Here is a 24,721-nt window from a genome sequence, read left to right on the forward strand (position 1 = left end):
CATATTCTAGGTTAATTCCCTTTCACGATGACCTTCGTACTTAAACAAATATCTCTTACAATCCAATATATTATCTTATTACATTAACGACGTCATAAAAACAAGACCACCATTAAATCATATCTCAACAAAAAGCTAAACTGTAGCAATGTGTACAAACTATCCAGACTAGATGAGTTAGTGTTTATTGTAGTCAAGAGGGCGCTAGTGCATCCCTGGAGGGGCATTAGGGTAAACCATCCAGTAACAACCCTTCCGCCACAAGCAAATTACGCACCACCTGAGACTAGTAAAAACACCAACAAATTATTTGCGGCCGGCAGAAAACAAAAACAAATAGGGGACTCACTGCGGGTGCAGTAATAGATTTATTTATTTTAATCCCCAAGAAATTTATTTCATGTTATAAAATGGTTTTTCGCGAGCTTTTGTTTCAGAAGAATTGGACATAGAATGTTCTATACGACTCGCACACCCTTTTTGAAAACTTGTATCTACTTCGAAGTGCCAAGGGTTATCTACATGTCTAGTCGTTGAATCGATTGATCCATAAGTTCAATAGACTGCGTTCAATGGTGCTAAACCTTTTACCGTTTCAGTCTACCATGTGCATAGGTTTAGTTTTAATCAATTAAGATTCGTAAATGATATCCTCATGTTTATGAAAATTCTTTATGACTCTATAAATATGGAACCACTACACACGAATGTTATTAACTGCAAAGAAAATGAGTATAGGGGATGTAACATGGCCGAATGTCGTGGCCGGTGGCCGAGGGTGTTCAGAAGGCAATCACAGGTCCCATATGGACAGAAATTACTTTTCCTGTTCGCTGCGGATCCAGTCATGACAAGTGGAATAGGGTGCGGTGATTCGAACGAAACTTATTGTTGTGTGATCGCATAAACAAATGGTGACTATACTTGAAGATTTTGTTTCGTCACTAGGGTTGTCGATTTGGTTAAAAACTCGTTTTGATATTGTTTCCTATTTGTGCAGAGTACCTACAATATCGCAAACATGTGTAAAGAATGATTTTTTTGCAACAGTCAACAACACAAATCCTTGTAAATGAAACGCATTATTCCCCATATCAACAACGGCACAGTAAATAAGAAAAATTGATTTTGCAAAGCAAATATTAATAAAAATCCGCGAAGACAACGAGTAAATGAAAAGAAAACAGTCAAAGCCAACATATGCCGTGACGTCTCATTGTAGATCGGATTAGGGTGGGCGCAAACGATGCCATTCTGTGCGTTTTCAATTTGCATAAATATTAGTGGTGCTTTAATGTCATAAATATATTAGTGGTGATACAGATTTTATGGTGATTACAGCTCGGGGTTCAGTTTATTAAATGGCACTGGAGACATTAATGTTGCAGTTTTATTGGATGTTTAATGGCTATGTCGTAGTGCTTTTGTTTTTATCATCATCATACCGTTATGCGTCCCACTGTTGGGTACGGAGCTCCTCTAAGCACAAGTATTGGTTATAGTCCAGACTTTTCGGAATGTTGGTTGGGAATTTAAATAAATTTAAAAACTAAGAAATTTGAGTAGGTACACAAAGACAAAAGGGTTAGAACCGTCATCGATCTGGCAATTGAGAAGCATGTATTCTCATTATTGAGATACTCATCTTTTGTCTTATAAACAAACCATCTTAAACAAAACTAATAGGCTAAACTGCACAATGGACATAAAAGACGCCTTAAGCTCTTTATTCCTTCTCGCCGTATGGGTTTTTGTGTAATTCTTCCGCCCTTTACGCAAGCCATCTTTGGAACGCGCTCCCGTTTCATGTAAGAAGCAGATCAAATTATCTTTCAGGCGCATATTGAGCAAGCATCGTTTTGACCATCTTCAAGATCAGGACTCTGCATAATATAGCTGTGGGTCCTTATGTATATACCGCCTCTGTAACCGAACGGTTATCATGCTGATCTGCCACGCAGAGTTCCCGAGATCGATTCCCGGACCGGGAGAAATGTTTGTATGGCCTACATTTATTTCTCTCGTGAGTTTAAGTGTAAGCCAGGTTTCCCTAGTGCGGAGCTACGAGTATATTTATTATAGGTATATGTATATATTAAGTAAGTATTTTTGTGTTATGTCATATTTATTTTATACTATAAAAATAACTATCGAATTTTGGCTCATGGTAATTTTGTTATAAGTGTAACACCAACCTATTGCTTTTTTTCTTTTTTATTATTATTATTATTATATTTTGTTATATCAAGTATCGGAACGAACAAGTCGTGCGCTTCGTGGTAAGCGACACGACCACCTATAACAGTTGCAGTGCCACTTAAAGCTTTAAATTGCGCCTGTCACCCTGAGACATAAAATTGTCAAGTCCCATGCGCCTCTACTTTCACCAGCATTCATACCCTTCAAAACAGAAACGCTGAAATGCTCACATTATTGCTTGGCGGCAGTAATGTGTATGGTGGTAGTACTTTCTTGAGTGAACTCTTCCACCAGGAGTTCTACGGCAGCTAGAAGTTCTGCTTGGCCCAATGGCATATACTGATAGAGAATGTTTTGACATCAATTCTACCATTTGTATTTTGTTGTATTGTGCAAAAAAGATTAAATAAATAAAGACTATACAGTTGTAGCGAAATTACAGATATTGTACAAAACTCCGAAAGTAATATTTTGTGAAACTCTCTGACAGTCATCTTCCAAGATTAATATTAGCGAATGTCGCTTTAAGGGAAAATGTTAAATTTTTACGAGGCACAGTGGTGTCGATACAAAACACCTCGACGCACAAACACCCGGAATAATGTGAAGTCATAATATTATAATTAAGAGGCAGGGCTGTAAGCGTCATGACAGCCGCCATTGTTGCCGCGTATACGTCATATAGCAGTCATATATCACGTGTGAAACTGTCTATTCTCTTTGAGGAATTTTGCACGTTACCGACGAAATTAGGGGTTGGATTTGGGTTCATAAAATTTTATTACACTACGTTAATATTCCCACAAAATTCTTTTAAAAATATGAATTAATCTTTTGTAGTATGATTTCTATTGCCAACATTTAATATTAAAAACAATTAATTTAGTAATTTTACAAAATAGAATTAATATCATGATAGTAAAACATCATGATACTCAATCAATATTAAAAACAATCGTTTCTTAACTTTAATTTGTCTTTATTTTATTTGTTGTAAGTAACCGTTATCTCAAATGAAAAGTAATATCTGCAACATAAGTTTGTACATCAAAACTAATATGTAATTCCCTAAAAGCAATAAATAATATTACACAATGCCATATTTTGTGTACTCACAAACCGATATTAGGGCAGTATCATTGTGTGTTTGTTTACCAATGTCACCAAACTGTTTGGCTATCAGACTATTATGTCGCTATTTGTCCTATCTCTTTGTTGGGGAGCCAGACAACAATTTGTCATAAAATAAAAAGATTTATCGTCGTCTCTGCAATGTGTGCTACTCTTTAACAACCGTTATACCTCCCTTTTATGGCGACAAATAAAATGGGAATAAACGGAAAGTAATATAAGAGTACAAAAGAAACGAGCTAAAAATGAACGTTGCTTTGTTGACATCAGATAGTTTGAAACAAAATCTTATTTTTAAAGGATATTATTGAGACACAATATGATATTTATTACGGAGACCACACACCTTTCAGAAAATACTGGAATTATTGGTGTCGGTACTGTGAATCTTGTGTAGCATGGTAATACTCCCAACTAATTTCAATTTATTTTTAATTTTATTAATATTAATAATTTATTTATTTCAGACATTCGCAATCCATATTTGTGAGAAAAGTATTTAGAAACTAATGTTAGAGTTTATTACATGTCACTAAAATTTATAAAATTAAACAATTATGTACAATACATTAAAATTATGAAATAAAAATTCAAGACTTCAAAATCATTAAATCAAAACTAAAATACAATCAAAGATTTAAAATTAAAAACTTTTCAATATTACAAATTTAAGTTATAAAATAAATAAAAATCAGTACAAGAATGATTACAAAATAAAATTAAAACTGTTAAATGATATTAGAAATTGACTTATAATAGTTATAATATATAAAATAGTTGTACAAAACAGGCGAAGTGATTTATTTTAACTTATACGTCGTCGGTCTGGATCCGGAATGCTCAATGTGCACTTTTGTCCAGTACTGCATTATTGAGCGCTCCAGATCTATTTTCGAGGCGAACAGCTGCACGTAGGTGTTGGAGCTGCTCCTCTTCACTAAACATGTCTTTCCTTCTTTCTGCGCAGTGCTGTCAAATACCAAGCTGGCCACAGACTTGACACGACGAAACATCGTACACGTAGCGCTTAACGAGGTCCACACTCTGAACGCGGCTATATATGCAGATATCACGCGGCGTTAACAAAGTTACAATAATATTATGTGGATGCCGCGTCATGCCTCTATTTTGGTGTAAAGTTCTTTATAGAACTTGTTAACATTCGGATAGTAAGGACGACAAAATTTGCTCTCACATTTTTTTCCTAAAAGTCACAAACTATTAACAAGATCAATTTGCAAACAGATACTTAATTCTTCGAAGTGAAAGTGCAGAAAAAGGGTGTCCATATCTGTCGCGTTGACCATACTCAACGGTGACAGATGGTCGGCCGCGGACGGGTTGCCATCTGCCAGCTACCACTATCAATCACGTGCACTGTAAATATTGTGTGCTCTACCATTTTCTACTATTTCGCATTGTTTGCTGACACTCCGCCGATTTCATGCTGCGATCTGTCGTTACTTGACTTTTGCAACGGGATCCGTGATCAATTTTCGATTTTATTTAGCGAATGATATTGATAGGGTTAACCTACAATGTCAACATAGGAATATAACAGATTAAAATATGTTACATATACCGTAGTATAAATTGATATTTTTAATTACACTCTACTTGTTTTAAGGCATTAAATAAATAAAAACCGCACACTAAATATGCTCAACGTAGAAGAAAACAAAATAGATGCCGTTGATAACCAAATACAAGGATCCGACAACATGTATATTATAGAAAAATTCGTGAGGTCCGCTGGTTCGTTCCGTGGCTTAGTAGGCATAGCGTCTGGCACGGTTTGTTAGGAGGATTTTTTTCTAAGAATTCGATCTTCGTATTAATAATTATAAAAATGATGTCTTTACTCTTCTGACCTTCTGACAATATTTCCCCTTCGTATAAGCTAATTTATTCTTTGATGGAGTAGCCTGCTCTCTTGTCACCTGGTTTTGCCTGTTAACCCCCTCAGGGGTCCGAGACGTTTTCATCGCGAAAGGCTCAAAATTATAGCACAGGCTGAGGTTGGTATATATGAGCTTTTTACAAATTCTCCGCTGTTCTGTTGAAGGAGAGATCATGGTACATTGCTGAGGATGCACAGTCCTTGCGCACAGTTGGACTCAAAAGATAGAGAGAAAGACCGTAGTAAAGTGCCGACACGTTGTCCGAATGTTGGTAACTTTAAAACGATGACACGAAAATAAATTTTTGGGTTTGCTGCCAGAGAATACTAGTTCTTCTTGAAAACTATTGTAGGGTGGCTCGTCCCTATGACTTTGTTGTTGGAAAAATAATGGATCATCGATAGTTAGATACTATTTTAATCAAATCTAAGTGCTTAATAACTCTCTCTATGCTCTCTATACTCTCATTTCCTTTCCGAAAGAAATGTAAACGTCTCTATGGGTGCTTCATCATTTTTCTCTAAAAACATCTATTAACATGTGCTCGAGTCATTAAAAGTTGACATCAGCAATTAGTGAAGGCGAAACTAAATAAATTTCCAGCGACAAACCTACCTCCTAACATGTGACACCCATTCCACGCCGCTGTGACGTTGTTAACAAATTAAACCGATTTGTTCTGTTATTCTAATAGGCTACGGGTGTTTATGTGGAGCATATTTTGACAAAATTTATTGCTAACACGCCTCCAGCGCGTTTTTTTGGAACGCGAGAGGGCGGATGCCGAGACATCTGTCGGACAGAAAAGACCCGCCCTGTGCCACGCGGGTTATGAATCCAGAAAATATTGACATGCTATTTGTTTGCAGATTTTGTCAGAAACCGTGTAAACGGAGCTTGATAACATGAGTGTCATATAGAATTGCTAATATATCATTCTCTGTTGGTTGCGCGTACGTTACGAACGTTTGTTCTTTTGTCAAATAGACGAAGATTCTTACTAAAAAATACTTTAATTGTATACTAAATATCATCATTGCACATACATATACATATAGCGGCAGTAGGGCTCCTTATGAAAGAGTTTCTACAGGGTTGTACTGCCACTTGCCACCTTACGTATTCCTGCCGCCAAGCAGTAATGTCAGCATTACTGCGTTCGTTTGAGACCGTGAACTTATGTCTCAGGGTGACGGGCAGTGGCATTGCCCCTAAGATTTTTTCGAATTTAAGCCCTGATTGGCACTGCAACTGTTATGGATGGAAGGCGTATGACTTACCATCAGGTGCACGACTTGTTAATCTTGCCCGTCACTTCATATTATATAAAAAAAACAAAGCAACTGATAAGTCTTATTCAGTTTCCTAATAAAAACAGGTACTTTTAAATCCGTAGTAAAAGTTTGTTTACTTATAACCTTAATTATATTAACTAAAAATAAATCCTAAAATAGATTTGTTAATAACATACTGAAACTTTAAGTCAATTAACTTGATTAATTTGAATTATTTTTTGAATAAATTTGCCGCCAAGCTGCATATTTTTTGTCATCGTGTATTCAAAAAAAAAATGCAAATTGGTATAGAATGACGAAAAATGATACTTACAAAAAATAATTTATCGCAGTGACATCAAAGCGGTTCTGCAACGGTACCCCATGTCCTCACAGGGGTTGCCATTTTTTTTAGTTAAAAAAAAATTATAGTGACGCCGCCTTTGAGACAGACAGTGTGGCACCGGCCTTTCGCTGTTTTTACGCTAATAAATAACACACACTACTCAGAAATATTGGGAATATAAAAAAGTTTAGACTTGTGAATTTTTGGAATCAAAATTTAAGTAAAAGCGATATAAAGGCGCCTTAAATTGTGTTGTAAAGATGAAATTTGTGTATTCGTCGCGGGAATTAATGAGATGAGATGAAATATGATACAAGTTCTTTTAAAACTAATTTACAGACTTTATTTGGGCTACCTATCTATTTAGACTACAGTCCAATTTACGACAAGAAATCTGTAGATTATATTTCTAAGTTTGTTCTATTATAAAAAAACGTATGTATGAAAAATTTTAGTTTTTTATAAATAATAATTTTATAAATAAATATTTTGAAAATAGTGCAATAAAAGTATCATAAGCGTGTTGGCCATTCAGCTATAAGTTTGTAATATAAATAGTCAATGGCATAAAATATAAACGGCCAAGCGAACCTAAAATATCTACATAACCAAAAATAGTCATTTATCTATATAAATATTTCAGTAGAGAAAGAGTTAGGGTGCACAAAAGGTGCCTCCCCGCACTACGTACCATTACTTTCCTTTACTGTACTACATTACTTCCCTGTACGTCCAGCGCACCCTGGGCAACTTTCGACGAGTACCTTACGATTGGCAAAGCCTTTCACCACGATGGCAAGCTTATAGTGTATGCCATCGACATGATAAGGAGAAGAAATTGAGAGACAGAGTTGCTATTTCAACTGTTTCTAATTATAATGTTAAATGTTCTTTATCTACGTTAATACAGAGTCGAGTTTTGTAAAAAGTGCAGGTATTTTGACCAGTCTGACCTTATAGCTAAAATTAGCAACTTCAGATGTGCTTATGGTTAGTTTCATCTTTCGTATCATTTTGATCCGACTGTACAGCAAAACTTAAACAATGTTAAATCAGAATTTAAAAAGGACTGTTCACTCTAAAACATTATCAAAAGAAACTTTAGATAAACTATATTTATCCTAAAAGCATTTTATGACTAGAAAACTAGGAGATGTATGCGCAGACGCCAACATTACGTTATATCAACAAGGGCGTGCGCGCGCGCCGGTCAGATTACATCAAGATAACCTGATAATCTCGGAGCAGAGCTAATATTTGAATGGCTTTGCTTCACGCCACGAATGCACTGATGCACGATGAATAATTATGTGCTTAGCCTAAGAAAGGTACAATGAGTATACAAACGCATGCAGAAGAACTTAATACGTACTAATATAAATAATAGAGATCAAATTATGATATTGCCGATCTGTACAGGTTAATTAGAACAAGTGTTAAGCGACGCGAGTCTACATTTTAGGAGGTGAGGTGGGGGGTGGGGGGGGTCGCCTCTCGCGTCTCGTAAGCCGCGCGCTGTAAATTAATATTATGAATAAAATAAGAACAGGCCGAGAAAATTTGACACAGATCCGATGTCGACATGCGCCCGAAGGCGAATGACTGGGCAGCGGGTGGTGCGGCGTGTCGTTAAACCGCTGAGCAATTTGCAAATATTGGGATAAATATGAATTTAATAACTATAGGGGCTTCAGTTGAAAAACAGAGTTTAGCAGGTTCTCTGTAGTACATAAAGATAAATATTTCTATATAAAAATTATATACCAAGTTAGATATTATATTCATAAATAATTCGTTTTAAACTTTTATTTTAGCCTGTTTTCAAGATTTTGTATGATCGGATAAAGTACATCCTGTCGTGTAACGTCTTAGCACATTCCTTAGACAATATCCACAGGTGTATCATATATTTTTTGTAAGACCGTTATTTAATAGTAAAAACCTAAACCATTTATTTGGTGACACCCCTTAAAAGTAATAATAAAGTACATCCCGCTATTAATGTACATTGGCCATGTTATTGGAAGCACATTTATCCCTTTTATTTAGAATAGAACGCGGGATCCACAAAGTCTTGAAACTTATTTTCGACCGCTTTAAGGAAACTAAATTGTTTTTCGTGAAGATAATTATCTAAATTGCAGAAAAAATGGTTGGCGGTGAAGGCCAAGTGGAGAGAGTATGGAGGGTGGTGAAGAACTTCAATCTGCGATTCCTGTATGAAGAAGGTTTGTTGGGTAGTGTGAGTATCATGTAGAAGTGTCGGTGAAGCTTTAGTAGCAATATCGGGCTTGGCAAACCTGCGCTACAGGTAGGAATTCGTAGCTAAACGCTGAGCAAGTTCCGTCTGCGTGCGCCGCGACACTCCCTTAATTTTTATTTTTATTAATATAGTGTCTTTATTATTGATTATGACAATTATTATAAGAATCAAAAGTAAATTACATTTATACAAATTATTTTTCTTTGTCAATTTTTTTTTATTGTGCTATAGTTTTAAGTGTATAATATTTTTTATATTATGATACTTAAGTTCATTCATATGTGTCTTGGCGAACTTAATAAAGTTTTCTTAGTCTTATTCTTACTCAGTAGAGGTCTTTGTGAAAGCGTTTATCCAGGGAAGTACTGGCATCTTATCTTTTTATGCCGAGAAGCGTTATGTGTTGGTGAAATTACTGGCACATTGGATTTGTCAACTTACACTGAAAAAAAGTTGATATTTTATAGCATAACTTTCGTTTACTTATAGCATAGTAACTTTTTATATTAGCTTTGGAACCTTGTGTCACACAATATAACTTGTTATGTTATAACCCATGTATACTTATGTAGTAATTATTATTATTATTTTCGTATCAAAGTTTGACTGGTTTGTATTGTGTATAACTATTTTTTAATTTTTTTATTCTTCAGTACTTTATTAGAAATGCATCACCACTTCTCAGTTGTTTTTTGTAGTAATTAGTGGTTAACGGTGTTGGTGACGCAATCATTACATATTTACTATAAAAAAATTTACTTGTAAGTTTTAATTGTGTCTAGTATTTGTTGATCCAAATAAAAAAAAATAAATAAAAAAACTGATGGCTACAAAACTACGGCAATACGTAACCAGAGTTTTGTGTTTCATAAATGCACACTTTTAATAATCCAAACACATTTTGACAACGACTAACTAAATTGTGGTAAAAAATAAAATAACTGAAACATTTTGGTTATCCTTTTTTTCAGTGTATGTCTGATTTAATGTTCCTGCAAATGTTACAGGCGTGTCATTTACCACGCTTTGTTCATTCCGTCACTTGGTATTCACATAAATACAAAATAGACTCTACCAGTGTTGTCATCATCGTTCGCATTTCTTCATGATAGTCATCAACGGTCATAGTTCTACTGAATCTAAAGAAACTATGGTCAATTACCCCGCAGTTTGATGACCAAACAATTACTGACTATTTTAGCACGCCAGAATGTCTTGATCATATTATTATCAAAAATTCATTTACACATACGATCTCCTTGCGTCGATTCAAGACAGTGTGAGCTTCAACGAGTGTTGCCCGTTGTAATTTAAACAGTTCGTGTGCTATCCATTTTTCTACATTTATTTTTCCTTTGCCAATTTCGCGCAGATGGGTCAGTATTGTGAGCATAGTTACATCAAGCCATGTCATTAGTTATTCTTTTGTACTTAGCAAGTAATCTGCTTTAAGAACACCTTACAACTTGTTTTTTTTATTATACCAAGAGACGAGACGAACAAGTTATGCGCCTGGTGACAAGCGACACGCCTGTCCATAACTTTAAATCGCAAATATCTGAAGGACACTTCACCGCGTTCGTCACCCTGAGGCACTAATTAACAAGTCCCATGTGCCTGCAATTTCCTCAGCACTCTTACCCTTCAAAACCGGAACGCTGTAATGCTCACATTATTGCCGGGCGGCAGGAATAAGTGAGGTGGCAGTATTTCCCTGGACGAACTCCTTCCCAAGGAGCTCTACTACTACTACATTATCTACCTTAAGTTCTTCAGTACTAAGTACGTTCTTAACGTTTCGAGTATTCTCAAATTAAACAAATTCATAGTAAGTATCTACGTATTCATCCAAAATGAAATCAAATAAATAACGCCAAAATTTAATTTAAAACGTCTTAAGATTTTAATTGAAAAAGTTTCAATCTGAATTTTATAGTGAAAAGACTTAATTTAATTTAAAATTAGCTAGAACTTTAGGACGGCAATTTCATACTTTAACCTTTAATATAATGTAGAGAGAGCTCAAATAATGAACTGTCTAAAACAAATTAATTGAATACCTAATGAGAGCGTTTTCGAACGCACGCAGCTAGTCATCACTGAAATCACTCAGACAAATTTCGAACTCTATTCATACTTTTTGTTCTTCATTTTCATTTATATGATGCACAATATAATATAAAATAAAGAACAAAAAGTAAAATAAAAAAATAAAAAATTACCATCATTCATAAGAAACGTGTGAAAATCCTTGATAAGCTGATCTGAATCCCACGTAATTAGTTTCCCATATTTTTTTCGTTTGAAAATAATGAGATCTAACCGGGAGGGCGAAAAAAACCATTGTCACCGATCGAAAGGCTTTACCAAGATCTCGCAAAACCTGCTCAATTTAAAATTAAAGCCACGAAACGTGTTTTTCGCGTATTTTATAAAAATCCGGATATGAGAACAATCTTCGACGGATAAGCCAGGCCAATATACACAGATTTTTTTTAAAAAAGAAAATTGAATTATGCAAGTGGATTCCTTATTTTTTTTGTGTTTCTAAATCTGAACCTCCTCGATCTAACATAAGTAGACACAACGCAACATATTATGAAAGTTAATAATTTCAATTCATTTATTAAAATAACCAACAAAGTTCACATTGTCATTCTTACATTTTATCGGATTAGGCGCCAGAGTCGCTTCAATTTGTGCCAGCTTTATTTTTCTGTGACATCACTAAAGTTTGAAACTTACATTACATATAAAATGTTGTAACTTTTATTTTGCTCGGTACGATTTGTAAGACCACTTTTCAATAAATACTTTATTTTCTCTGATAACTACTTAATATTTCGAGCATATCAGTAGACTTGTCTTTCCACTCATTCATTCTCTTTAGAGATTTCTTTTCCGCCTATACCAAAGAACACGTTTACGTTCGAAATTTTTCAAAATGCACCCTTGAACTGCCAATGTCGATATTTAAGAAAATATACAATGTCCATTATTCAAAACAACAAAAGCAGCGCAGACATCAATTGGCTAATGAACATCGGCACAATAGGGCTTTAATAAATAAAACGCACGTTTTAATCCCCCATTTAAATTCAATGGCGAGCAAGTGCAACGCTAATCATCGCAATATAATGCTCCACCAACTCCGAGGGTTGTTTTTTAACAAACAAAAGAGACAGGGATACCGAGAAGATTGTAGAGGGTAAGAGACAGAGTACAAATTCATCTGAATTGACTTTAAATGATTGCCCTTTTTTGTTGGGTGGGTGATGGATTGCGATTCATCGCGTTTACGCCAGTTTCACTTCTGTTGTGTTGTTTTGGACGAAAGTTTTTTTAAACTACTGATATTTTTATTGTTTGTTTGTTTTGAATTATAAACAGTACATATATATGTAAACTAAATAAAACATAAAATCTGTGGATATGTGCAATTATTATAGTATTTATTCAAATTAACAATATTTTGGGAGTGTAGTTCACTAAATTATTATTATTTGTTACAAGTTTCTTACCACAGCATGACCTTTAACTTTTCTCCCGATTTCTGCCACAAGAAAAGTGGTAGGAAACTTGTGCCTATCTAAAAATAAGCATTAGATATAATATGTTGCTTGATCATAATGTAAGAACATTGACAGTGACAGGACGAACAAGTCATGAGCCTGATGGTAAGCTACACGCCTGTCCATAACAGTTACAATGCCACTCAGAGCTTTAAATCGCAAAGATTTGAGGAGCACTATCACTGCGCCCGTCACTCTGAGACATAAGTTGACAAGTCCCATGTGCCTGTAATTTCACCAGCATCCTTACCCTTCAAAACCGGAACACAGTAATGCTGTCATTACTGCTTGGCGGCAGAAATAGGCCAAGGTGGTAGTACTACACTGCTACTCAATACTGAATGCCCTAAGCTTTAACAATATTGGTCAAAAACAATCATGCAATTTTGAAACTGGTAATACTAAACGTTATTGCCTTAAGTCATTGTTGAAAATTTGAATTTGTAAAACAACTAGAAAACTTTTTTTCGACGATAGCAATATTTTTGTAAGAATAAAAATGCAAGGTAGACACTAAATATGTGTAAATCATAGAAAAAGATATAGAAAACAAGTCCTAAGTGGTTTTTTTTTGCTTCAAAATGTGTAGTAAAAAAGGTAAACTCGTTAGTTTATAATTAGATATAAAGTACCTTTATGGTTATCGACATTGATACGAAAATATTCGTAACCGCTATTTGATGAATAACCCCGAGATGCAGGTTTTTTTTAATGGTTGGCCAAAATATAAATGAAAAATATTTTTAAAAAGCTTATATCAAACTATAATCAATTATGTACTTACCATGTTGATATACAGTCTTTTATCGTCTTTCGGGTAATTTTAGAATCCACCTTTCACAAAAATTCCTGTCTTTAGTTATAAAATACAGCTCTAAGTCTCGTTTCGTGCTTTCTTTGTTATTATTAAAATCGTGTCCATTCAAATAATTTTGTTAAGGCCGAAACAAGTGAAAATCTGAAGGGACTATGCTGAATACGGTGGATGAGGTAATACATCATTATTTTGATGACTTTGTAACGGTGAGTGTGATTTGGCACAATCATGACAAAATACGACACTTTTACGATTCACCAGTTCTGCGGTCTTAGCGTAAGTTTTCAAATATGTAAACGTAACTATCACGTTTGCGTTAAAATTTTAATTTAAACATTATAAACATCTAATTCAGATCGAAATAAAAACCTTAACGCAAACGCGGTATCTAATTACGTTTGAATGATTATAAATTTACACTCAGGTTTCTTTTCATGAAATGAACCAAAAACTCCCGCCAATTTTTAAAATGCGCGTTAAAATATATTTTTTTAAATGACCATAAACATTGAAAGACATTTGACATTTTAAAAGAAAATATTCTTTTTTGTTTAAAGTTGTCTAGTGGTAAAAAGAAACTTATTCTGCTGATCAAATATTTTTTCTTTTCACAATTTAACCTTGCCATAATTCCAGTATTACAGGACATTATCTAAGAAAACAATATCCAAGTATACTCGTATTTCACGTTGTTTGACATTAATGTGAGGATTTGTGTTTTGTCTTTTTTGTTCCTCGAAATTTTAGATTTTTTTACTGTGGCGTTTGTTCGCACGTATACTTAGAATAATAACGCTTATATGTTTCTTAATTTTTTATGTGTTTCTAACCTAACCTAGTCCTCGCTGGTTGAATCATTTAACATATTTGTATTGTCTTTTTTCAATACATTGCATCTGTCTGAATTTGTATTTTTAACTAGTAGATTGATTAATAGTAGTCCATGTAGATAAACATTCATGCTTAAGATATTTATAATGAAATCCAAATAAACGTTGCTGCAGATTTTTCTTTATTAATGCCAGTAACTGTACTATACAGGATAATACTAGGCAGAAAGTCGATTTCCTATCCAAGCGCAATAGTCTTTGTTATTTTTGTTTTTTCACAGTCCTGTACATTTGCGCGCGCAAGTATTTTTCCTTTTTTTGTAGTGTTTTCACAATTGAATATTTTTCCCATAGACCTGTAGAGTCGTATTTTTAAAGATACTTTCAAATTTCACACATATCGTAATTTCATTCGGAAATTGACCAATTCGAATGGATGTTATAAAAGCTTCGATTCGATAAATAATCAATGTAGAGCATCCTGCTGTACAATTTTTAAGTAATCAAACACATAGAGCATCCTTCAAGGGTGTGCACTGGACCCTCGGTCCCCAGAGCATGACTAATTGCACAACTAAACACGGGGGAGCGTAATCCGATATTGATGCGATTGTAAAAACTATCCGATTAGCCATAGTTTGTTCGCGATTCGTCGCAGCACCGATATTACAACTTAATTTGTAGAATGACCAGTACATGTTAGACAAATTGAGAATCATCACATGTTAAGGTATAGTGAGATCCAATATAGACGTTTTAACGTATTTCATCCACACGGTTAGTCGGTTTTTCGACGTTAAGAATACGAATTCAACATGATTTTTTAATTGAATAAAAACTGAAGACACCGGCAGGGAGCTATGGGGCCAGAAACATGATTAACTAATCAGTTTCATTTGATCGTTATTAGAGATACTTCAATAAAATTAGTTTGATTGTGTGTTTGTTCCATAACAACGACCTCAGGGGACAGTGAGTTTATTTTACAGTAAAAGAGTATATTTTATTTCTAAAAGACAAATGTTTTAATATCGTGAAATGAATTTCTCCGCTGCTACTTCACACGCTTTAAAACCTACGCAACCACGATATCATTTCGCCTTAAGGAGATGTGTTATGCTTTGTGTTGTTAGAGTACCTATACTCTAATAATTATAAAATGCAAAATGGCTACACCAATTGCCTGGTCTCGCTTTAGGGATTTCCCTGTACTATAAATACCAGAGCACAAGAATAAGAAGAAGCAAAGTTTTTAATCCCGTTGCAAAATAATCCTGTTGCAAAAAACATAAATCAATACCAATTTAGAAAAGTTAATTCCTCATGTTAGTCGTTCCAGGAATAGAATGCGGGACCTCTTCATTTAACATTTTATGATAAAAATACTATTTGATTATTTTACCGAAGATTTTCGGTATTGTTTAAAAAGTACATTAACTGTGAAAATATACTTTCTATAAGATACACGAGTACACATAAATACAGGAAATAAAAACAAAGAGATCACAAAATATTCTTAATATTTAAATTTTAAAATAAGAATTTAGTTAATAATAAATCACATAAGTACGTATTTACGTACTTATCTGCGTATTACGCAATATTCAATATTATCAAGTTGCTAAATTCTAGGTATTTTAGATCATTTAAAAGGATTTTACGACAGGATTAAATGAAATATACCATGTCTTCCATAAACCATTTCAGCTGTACCAACATCGACGTTAAAAAAACGATGTTCACTTAAATATTACTATTAATTAATAATAAGCGATGTACTAGTATGTATTTGTGATCTACGCGGCAGAAACCGAATGAACCTTCCGGTTAATTGTTATTTATATGTAGCATAAAGAAGGTAAACTTGTGTTTAGCCTTCAGCTATGTTATTTTCTATATACCTATTACGAAACGCCTTGATTTTCTTACTGAAAATAAATACATTTTAACTGTAATCATTACTCTAATAACATAATACTGTGATAAATCTTAATTATTACGTACTGTATTTATAATATTTGAAATCAGGCAGTATAGCTTAAATACCTTAGCCTGCCCGAAGGACAAAAAATACTTCTACTGTATTTCTAACCTTTTTAATCTTTCCACTCTTTCTATTCAAATTCCAAATTTAAATTTACTTGTTTTATTCGCACTATTACGACATTTTTGTTATCCTCTCATTGTTTTGGTTTGTGGCTGTCGTCATAACTTTTGCAATTAGTTAATATAGTGTAAATAAACTCTGTAAATAAATTATATCTGTTTTTGCTCACTTGTCGTTAGCACACAATAAACATGCGTACAGTCCGCTATAGCTGCATACACACACTAATGCAATGAAACAAGTGTATATCATCAAAAATAAAATAACAGAGACATGACACGATATCGATGAGAATAAAAGAAGAAAATTGCGAATGAGCAAGGGACGAGATGAATGAATAATCCTTAATTTTGTATACAGAGTATTATGACAAAACGCTGTGCCCACATCGTCACGGTGAATTTTACACCGCTCCCATTAGTGGTTATTTTACGAAAATATACTACACTAATTCTATATTCCAGCGTACATTGGTTGTTTAGTAGCGGACCCAAATTTAGAAGCTAATTAAAGTAAGCAATCTATGCCGAATAGTGCTTATTTTTGGTTAGAATATTTGGATTCCGGAATATACCGGGATATGTCCATCGCTCGAGTTTTTATTCCGCGCCCGTCATAAATAAAGTCATCGGCTGAACGCTTTGCAGCACGTGCATCAATTCTGTAGCCTTTTGTTGTCCCTCGATGACGTGAAAGTTTTATATTGACATTTTACGTGCACAATTTTACTTTTTATTCTTTTGTGTGCTTTATTTAGGTAGACGTAAAAGTTAAATTGCTGTACAAATAAAAAATGAAAAAAAATTCACTCATGACATATCCTTTGTTCTCACAATTCTCGTTCAAACATTTAAAAAGACATACAGGTGAGAATTTTCACATTTATAATTTATAGTATAAGTCTAAGCTCTTTTTGCTTTAAAATTTCCAGTTCGATATATACAATATTGCTAATTACGTACACGACGTCAGTTGTTTTACCTGTAAAGTGCGCGTACAGGCGTAATCTTTGTAAATAAAACAAGATATATCTCTATATAATTTTATCAACAAAATTGAAACCTAAAAATTTTGTCGGATGTACCTATGTACGAGTGTGCATACAAAATTATGTACCTACCTAACAATGAGCTAAATTTAAATAAAGTCTTGATAAAACACTTATTTTGTTCTCACGTCGTCATTGTTGACAGAAAAGACTCAGAACAGAATCATCTCACGCGAACAATTCTTTCAGATACAATCAGATTTAAAAAAAAAAAACAAAACAATGCACAGACACAGAGAGAAAGCGAAAATCTTATTTATTTACCCTTAGTAAACCATCCCATCACTGAGGAGCTACATATCTTAATAAAAATAAAATGCGCCGAGAAATGACTCGACCGTATATGCCTCGGAATGAAACACGAAAAATCCTCTTTATTTTATTTACTGGCCCAATGGAGTTTAAAAGGATTTATTCGCCAATATAAAACAAATTCCGTTTCTCGCGGAAATAGATCGGCACGATTGCTGATATACTTGCTCATTTCCATGCAAGTTCAATTTCAACGCGCAATATTGGATAGTCTGCCTTTCTTTGTTTGTGAAGTCATCTCGGCTCTATAAAAGCTACTACGCCATGGCGTTATCTAACAAACGTAGACTTTTTGATACATCGTTTTAATATACAACAATGATTTCACGTGTTGGTGTGATGTAGTGCTCCCTTGATGTTGTTTAGTTATGATTGCCGAAGACAAGTTTGGTACATATTTCATACAAGTAAGGAAGATTTGGACTTACATTTCAACTTTTCCAGTGGCTCGTGATGCAGCGGCGGGGCGTGATGTAACGGAGTGTGTTGAGGCTCGTGGTGCAACGGCGCCATTAGGCTGGAAATGGCTGTTCCCACTGAAGCTGCCACTGATTCGTGCAGGTGCCCTCCACCATGCAGCTCTAGCTCTGAGAGACAGAGTCCGTTTTCGCTTAGCGGCTCCATGCCGGCCGCTAGCGCCTCCTTATACACGCGTAGGTGAATGATGACGTTTGATGGTCACGAGGTGGGAAAGAGCCGCGTTCGCGACTGTCGATTGTCAGTGGCGGATATTAGCACATGCGCTGATGGCACCTGAAAAGAAGCGCAAAGATTAGAATAATTTGAGAAGATAAGTACTTAATAGTAACGCACAGTTTTAACTTTATGTCGATTCCCTCGCATATTTTTAAAACCTACAAGATTGTTGAATAACGTCCATTGTCTCTAATTGACCTCCTCTCACCTGCGGAATTTATGTGCAAAATTGAATTTGAAATTTACCGTGAGCTTTTCGATGAAGCAAAACGTGGTTATGAAATCTGCACGTCGAAGAAGGTACACAACACCAGAAAACGGGTCAAGTCCCCAACTCGCACTGAACCAGCGTGGCAGACTACGGCCTAATACCTCGCCGGTGAGGAGACCCGTGCCCAACAATGGGACTTATAAATAGGTTGATGATGATATATCTGATTCTAATAGGATTACTAACAGTTAAAGTTCGCGAGGCGTGGGAAAACTCACCAATTTTAAACTAGATAATAGTAATTTAAAAACGTACGAAAAATTCCTGAAAGATTGTAAATCAATTCACTCGGTATGATTTAAAGCGAGCGTACACAAGCTGTTTGCGTCGTAAAAAACATAAAGGTCATAAAACACGGAGATATACAACTTTACTACTTTCATAATTCAAATAACCATGTCAGTGGCTGGGCAGCGTATAACTCGCTATTCCACGCCGTAGAGGGAAAAAGTGGGAAAAAGGCCACATATAAGTGATTTATAGGTTTAATTGCCTTTTTTGCATACGAGTGGCCTATAGCGGAAATTCAATATTCAGCAAAAAGAACAAAGCCGCGCTGAAGCGATAATGTGCGGGACGTTCTGAATTCTGTCGGCCAAATGAAGCTTGCGTGTAATTTCCCAATATCGATTTAATTAAGTTTTTATAATTGTTTTTCTTTTTTATGCGCTAGAGAGGAGAGGTACGTAGGGTATATTCGGTGAATTTCACCTTCAACCTTAATACAACGTGTTTCAACTCAATTCCCTCGATTTCTATACAAATCACGCCACAACATACAACCAAATCACACTTGCCATCTTATGACGAAACTTTCTAAGTCAAGAACTTCCGCAAATTAAGCAAAACTAGCAAAAGTTTGAGTAAACAGTCGTGACAATGACGTTTTTATTCGAATATCATCTTGAGTCGAGTAATTGGGCAAAGCCGAAGGCAGCAATCGAGCCGCTGAGCCTCGCTCATCCCTTTAAACCCATGCAAAGCCTTTTTTAAGCCGAAAGATTTAAGTTGGTGAAAGTGGCCCGCTCTATTAAAACACGATCGCGTCGGGTTCGAACGAACGAATGAATCCTTTATTTCAATACGCTAAATTCTTCTTCCATGTCTCATTTTTGAAGCCAATTTCCTAAGGCACTTTGTGGCGAATCTTTGTGTAAAGTTAAATTGTGGAAAATGTGTTATGACTTTTTTACGACACGACAGTGACGGGACATACAAGTCGTGCGACTAGTGGTAAGCGACACTCCTGTCCATAGCAGTTACATCAGAGATTTAAATCGCAAGGATCTGACTTACACTACTGCTGCGCCCGTCACCCTGAGACACAAATTGACAAGTCCCGTGTACCTGTAATATCACCAGCATCCTTACCTTTCAAAACCGGAACGCAGTAATACTCATACTGCGTGGCGGAAGAAATAGGTAAGGTGGCAGTATTTCCGTGGACGAATTCTTTCACAACGAGCCCTACTGCTACTATACTTTATTATAATTCTATCAAACGATAATTAAAAATATCTTTTCTTCTTAATAAATATTTGTTTAAGAATGCACCAGTTGTTACAAGTGAAATTTAGAATGCATCGGTAATTAAAATTAATACTACCTAATTCTAATAAAACAACTCGTAGAGCCGACTTTCAATTTCCAATAACCGACTTAAAAAAAGGAGGAGGTTCTCAATTCGACTGTATGTTTCTTTTTTGTATGTATGTTACGCGATAACTCCAGTACTTGTGTACCGATTTTGATGATTCTTTTCTTGTTGGAAAGAGGGTACCTCCATAGTGATCCCATTTCATTTTGAAGAAAATCATCCACCTCTAAGGGAGGCTGTTCAAGCATGAAGATTCATTTTTATAAATAGCGCCTCAATTTTACTTAAGGAGCAATTATTTTAATGGTTGATTTTGCTATTCTCCAATTCAAGGCGATTTTCTCTCTCAACATACTTTGAGTAGTGAGAACCGATTTTTATTATCTCCTGTGTCAAGTTCCGTATACTGGCGAACTAGGGGATGAATCCAGGTTTGCGCACTTTCTGGTAATCGATTTCAATAAAACTTGGCAAATATATGTAATTTCACGTACTTTTGTGGTCGTTTTTTTTTAGTACTCTGTACTGAGATTATAATGTACCAATACCAACTTAAGTGTCACGTTTAATGTTTAGGAAAATTAGTGGCAGTGAGCTGGCTAAATCTGACAAAAACCCGATGAGGAAAGCGAGTTCTTGAGTGGAGACCACGACTCGGCAAACGTATTGGAGTGATGATCTGCGAAAGGTTGCTGGTAGCTGAGGACCGGGCGAAATGGCGCACACTGTGGCAGGCCTATGTCCAGTATTGAACTGCGACAGGCTGCTGATGATGAATATTTAAAAGAGCATCTGCCACTTGTTCTACTGTGCGTTGCAAAGAAAAAATGCTGTTTAGTTTTTTTTATATATTTTCAAGTGACGGTACGATCAAGTCATGCGCCTGATGGCAAGCTACATGCGTGTCCATAACAGTTGCAGTGCCACTCAGAGCTTCAAATCGCTTACCCTTCAAAACCGGAACGTAGTAATGCTCGCATTACTGCTTGGCGGCAGAAATAGACAAGGTGGGCAGTACTTCCCTGGACGAACTCTTTCAGAATGAGTTCTACATACATAGTAGGGGAGAGGTGTGTCAATTGTAACAGGGAGGCAATTGTAACATCTATTATTTCACGACATTTATTGACGAATAGCAGATGCTCTTGGCAGCAATCGAAGCTTAATTTGATGTTGTTTTACCGAACAAACGTACAGGTTAAAACAGTTTGCGCATGCTCTATCAGTAGATGACAATTTGAAATGTGGCAAGTTTATGAAAGTAATTGCTTAACACAGTTTTTGTTAATGTAGTTAAATAAAACAGTATTACAACGATCAGTGGTGATTTTCGTAGAAGTCAACATCTAATCTATACGTGCAGGTATGTGAGTTGATCAAATTTACGATAGATTTTTATTATCTAAGTCTTCTTTGCCAAAAGGCGGTAGTGGTGCAAAAGTAACAAAACAAGGAGGTACAATTGTAACAAGACAACAGCTGTATTCAAAATAGGTACTTTACATATACCAATGATTTTTTTACATCAACTAAACTAAATGGAACACGTATAGTATACGATACACATTTTGGCATTTTGTTTTTAAAAAAATTAATTGTGACACGTTCAATAGAACCGATTCAGCATGGGAAAAATTTGAATTCGAGGTGAGGTAGTATCGACTGTTAAGTGATTAGCATAAACTTCTGATAAGAGTTTACTTAATGTATTTTTTACTGTTGACGATTTTTGTATGTTACAATTGACTCACATTGCTGTTACAATTGACCCTCTTAGTGCCGCAATTGTACCGTTATTAGCTGATCTTAATAAGTGTCATTTTCTAGAGTTCAATGTACTTTTTTGTTACTTCATTTTATTATTAAATAACTTAAAATGATTGTGGCTAAAAAGTATTGCGCTGTGTTTACTAATTAAAATATTATGAAGAATTGATTTTTTTTTGTTACAACTGACACACCTCTCCCCTACATTTAGTAACATAGTCGCCTATTGTATTCTATTTCCCTTCTACTTATTTGTCTTGTCATTCTTCCAATGACTTTTTTTAGTGAAATAGATTTATTGAAAAATTTGTGCCGACTTGTAGATACATCATTACGTATTAATGATCATAAAATAGGCTTTATGAAACAATCACAAAAAGTATATCCATAAACATAAACTCTCCAGATAGCATTCTTACGGCCAGTACTATCTGTTATATCAAGTTGTCTAGATTACTTTTACTTCTTATCACTTGTGGAACGTAACTGGCGACATGCGAACAAAGGCACCGCAGCATACTTCCAGCACACTTCTAAATCACACCATATCTTTGAGTGGTACAAGCAATTCTATCAAAGTACATGTGTAACACATGTTTTGTGTTATGTTATCTTACACGTATTTTATCTATCGCGTTTCTTTGAAGGTATGTAGTATAGACAATTACGGATCGACAGTAACTAATTTGTGGAGCAAGTTAGAATTGTATTTTTTTAACCCAACTGCCTTCCTGCCTCCTGGTTATGTTTTTCAAGTGTATGTATGTATATCAATTTTTTTCTCGCTGTACAGCCTAAGCGGCTTAATGGATTTGACATATTATGAGGAGTCGTTAAATTGATCTTGATTGTGGGAGTGTCATAAGGCTATAAAAAATAATCGAAATAGTGAGGGGTGAACATTTTTTTATCTCTCCAGCTAAATATATTTGCAGTCGCGATTTTGTTTTTTAAGTAATTTTTAGACTTGTTTGTTAATGCGTTATGATTTTCTAATGGCATGTTGTGTTGTCGCGTGACGTGGAGTTATAGCGATTGCCAAACAAAGTAAAAAGCCGTTGTGCCGTCATTGAACTGCTCTATACAATCTACAACCAACGCATTTATAACAAGCGTTTGTATTTTCATTTGCTGATTTAGTCAAACGCAATTCATTTGGGAATAGAATAATGGTTATGCCACATTTTATAAGCAAACTGTAAACAATCCACAATAATCGTACTCTTCGTATGATAAAATAACTTTTCGGGATAGAGGTATACAGATTCTACTAATGAAATTAGTCAATAACTTCTTTATGCTCATATAAAAAAATTTACATCATCATCCCAAAAGTTTCACATACACATACATAAGTAGGTACATAAGATCATTGACAACAGAATTCGTTTATTGACGTAGGATTATAATTATGTCGCTTCATTTTACCAAAAGTACGTTATTAATACCACTGTTTTACATCGAATATATTTAGACTTTCCCATAATTTATAATAATAATACTAATTAATTACATTACTATTAGTCATTAAACAATCTAATTTAAATTTAAATATAATATAAATTGAGATATTCCACGTTGTTAATTCGCACTAATGCAAACTAAACTTATCTAAAATTAAGTGCGTCTGTATTATTCCTTATCACTTATTCCCATCACCTAATATCATAAAAAAAGAAAATGGCCGAAGATTGTGTTTGAGTTTGGCATGGTTGTAATTTCAAAATTAAAATCACTAAAGTGAGTATATCTTTTAAAGTTCCATTCTGTGCTTACACCGAATAATGTGAAACATCGTCGTTTATGCCTCCGATGTTGTCTTTTATCCTTCCAATATTTATTTAGTGTTGGACAACGTTTTCTCCTATCCATGTGACATTATTTGAATCAAACACGACACAGTTGTAAATATTTGAGGCTATTCGTGTATCGAACGATAACAACGGTTTACGGCTTTGATAATTTTCGATGATGTACTTTTTAAAGATATTGATATTTTGAAAGTAGTTACTGTAAGTTAGTGGGTCACAAGAATAGGAAAAAATTACCTTGTCAGCTACAAGCTGACGTATTTTCATAAACACCAGCTATTCAGTGATTGCATCCATTGACCTTGAATCAATGGCAAATAAATAGGGAAGAATGGGACTATGTCAACTGACTGATATTGATGACCTGTCAAAGCTAGAAGAGAAGGTCTCTAGGTTGATTCCCTTTATGATCTATTAGGAGACTTATCGAAATTCATTCTGGTCTGGGTATTCTGGTTAGTGCCTCGAAGATAATTTCGTTCTTTGTTTCAGATCGAGAGTTGTTGTGGTGGTCTGGCGCATTATTATTTTTATATCACTTTTAAAGTTTTATGCTAAGGTGTCTTCATAGACATCAATGATACTGTGGCATTAGTAGCAGTAGTATATTTGCTGTCAGTAGCATATTTATCTATAGATAGAAAAGATAAAACTAAGTCATTTGGCAGTTTCACGCCGAGATGCTTTCTTATAAATCAGTAATTCCTTACTAGGTACTATCAGTGTCAAATAGATAGCGAAGAATAGACGATACAAGTAAATTTGTTAGTACTATTCTG

At 34.8% G+C, this 24,721-nt stretch overlaps 1 protein-coding gene across 1 annotated transcript in view; it reads right to left on the minus strand.

The window, feature by feature from the left end:
- Positions 1-24,721, minus strand: part of LOC113227015 (pituitary homeobox homolog Ptx1) — a 76,668-nt gene that overhangs the window by 45,836 nt on the left and 6,111 nt on the right. The window contains exon 2 of the mRNA XM_026459870.1: positions 18,229-18,553. Within this exon, the coding sequence (XP_026315655.1) occupies positions 18,229-18,424 (196 nt within the window). The 5' untranslated portion in view covers positions 18,425-18,553. The remainder of the gene's footprint in view (positions 1-18,228; positions 18,554-24,721) is intronic.

The sequence above is a fragment of the Hyposmocoma kahamanoa genome, unplaced genomic scaffold (genome assembly GCF_003589595.1).
Source record: "Hyposmocoma kahamanoa isolate Upper Pololo Valley unplaced genomic scaffold, ASM358959v1 202, whole genome shotgun sequence".
Classification (NCBI taxonomy): Eukaryota; Metazoa; Arthropoda; class Insecta; order Lepidoptera; family Cosmopterigidae; genus Hyposmocoma; species Hyposmocoma kahamanoa.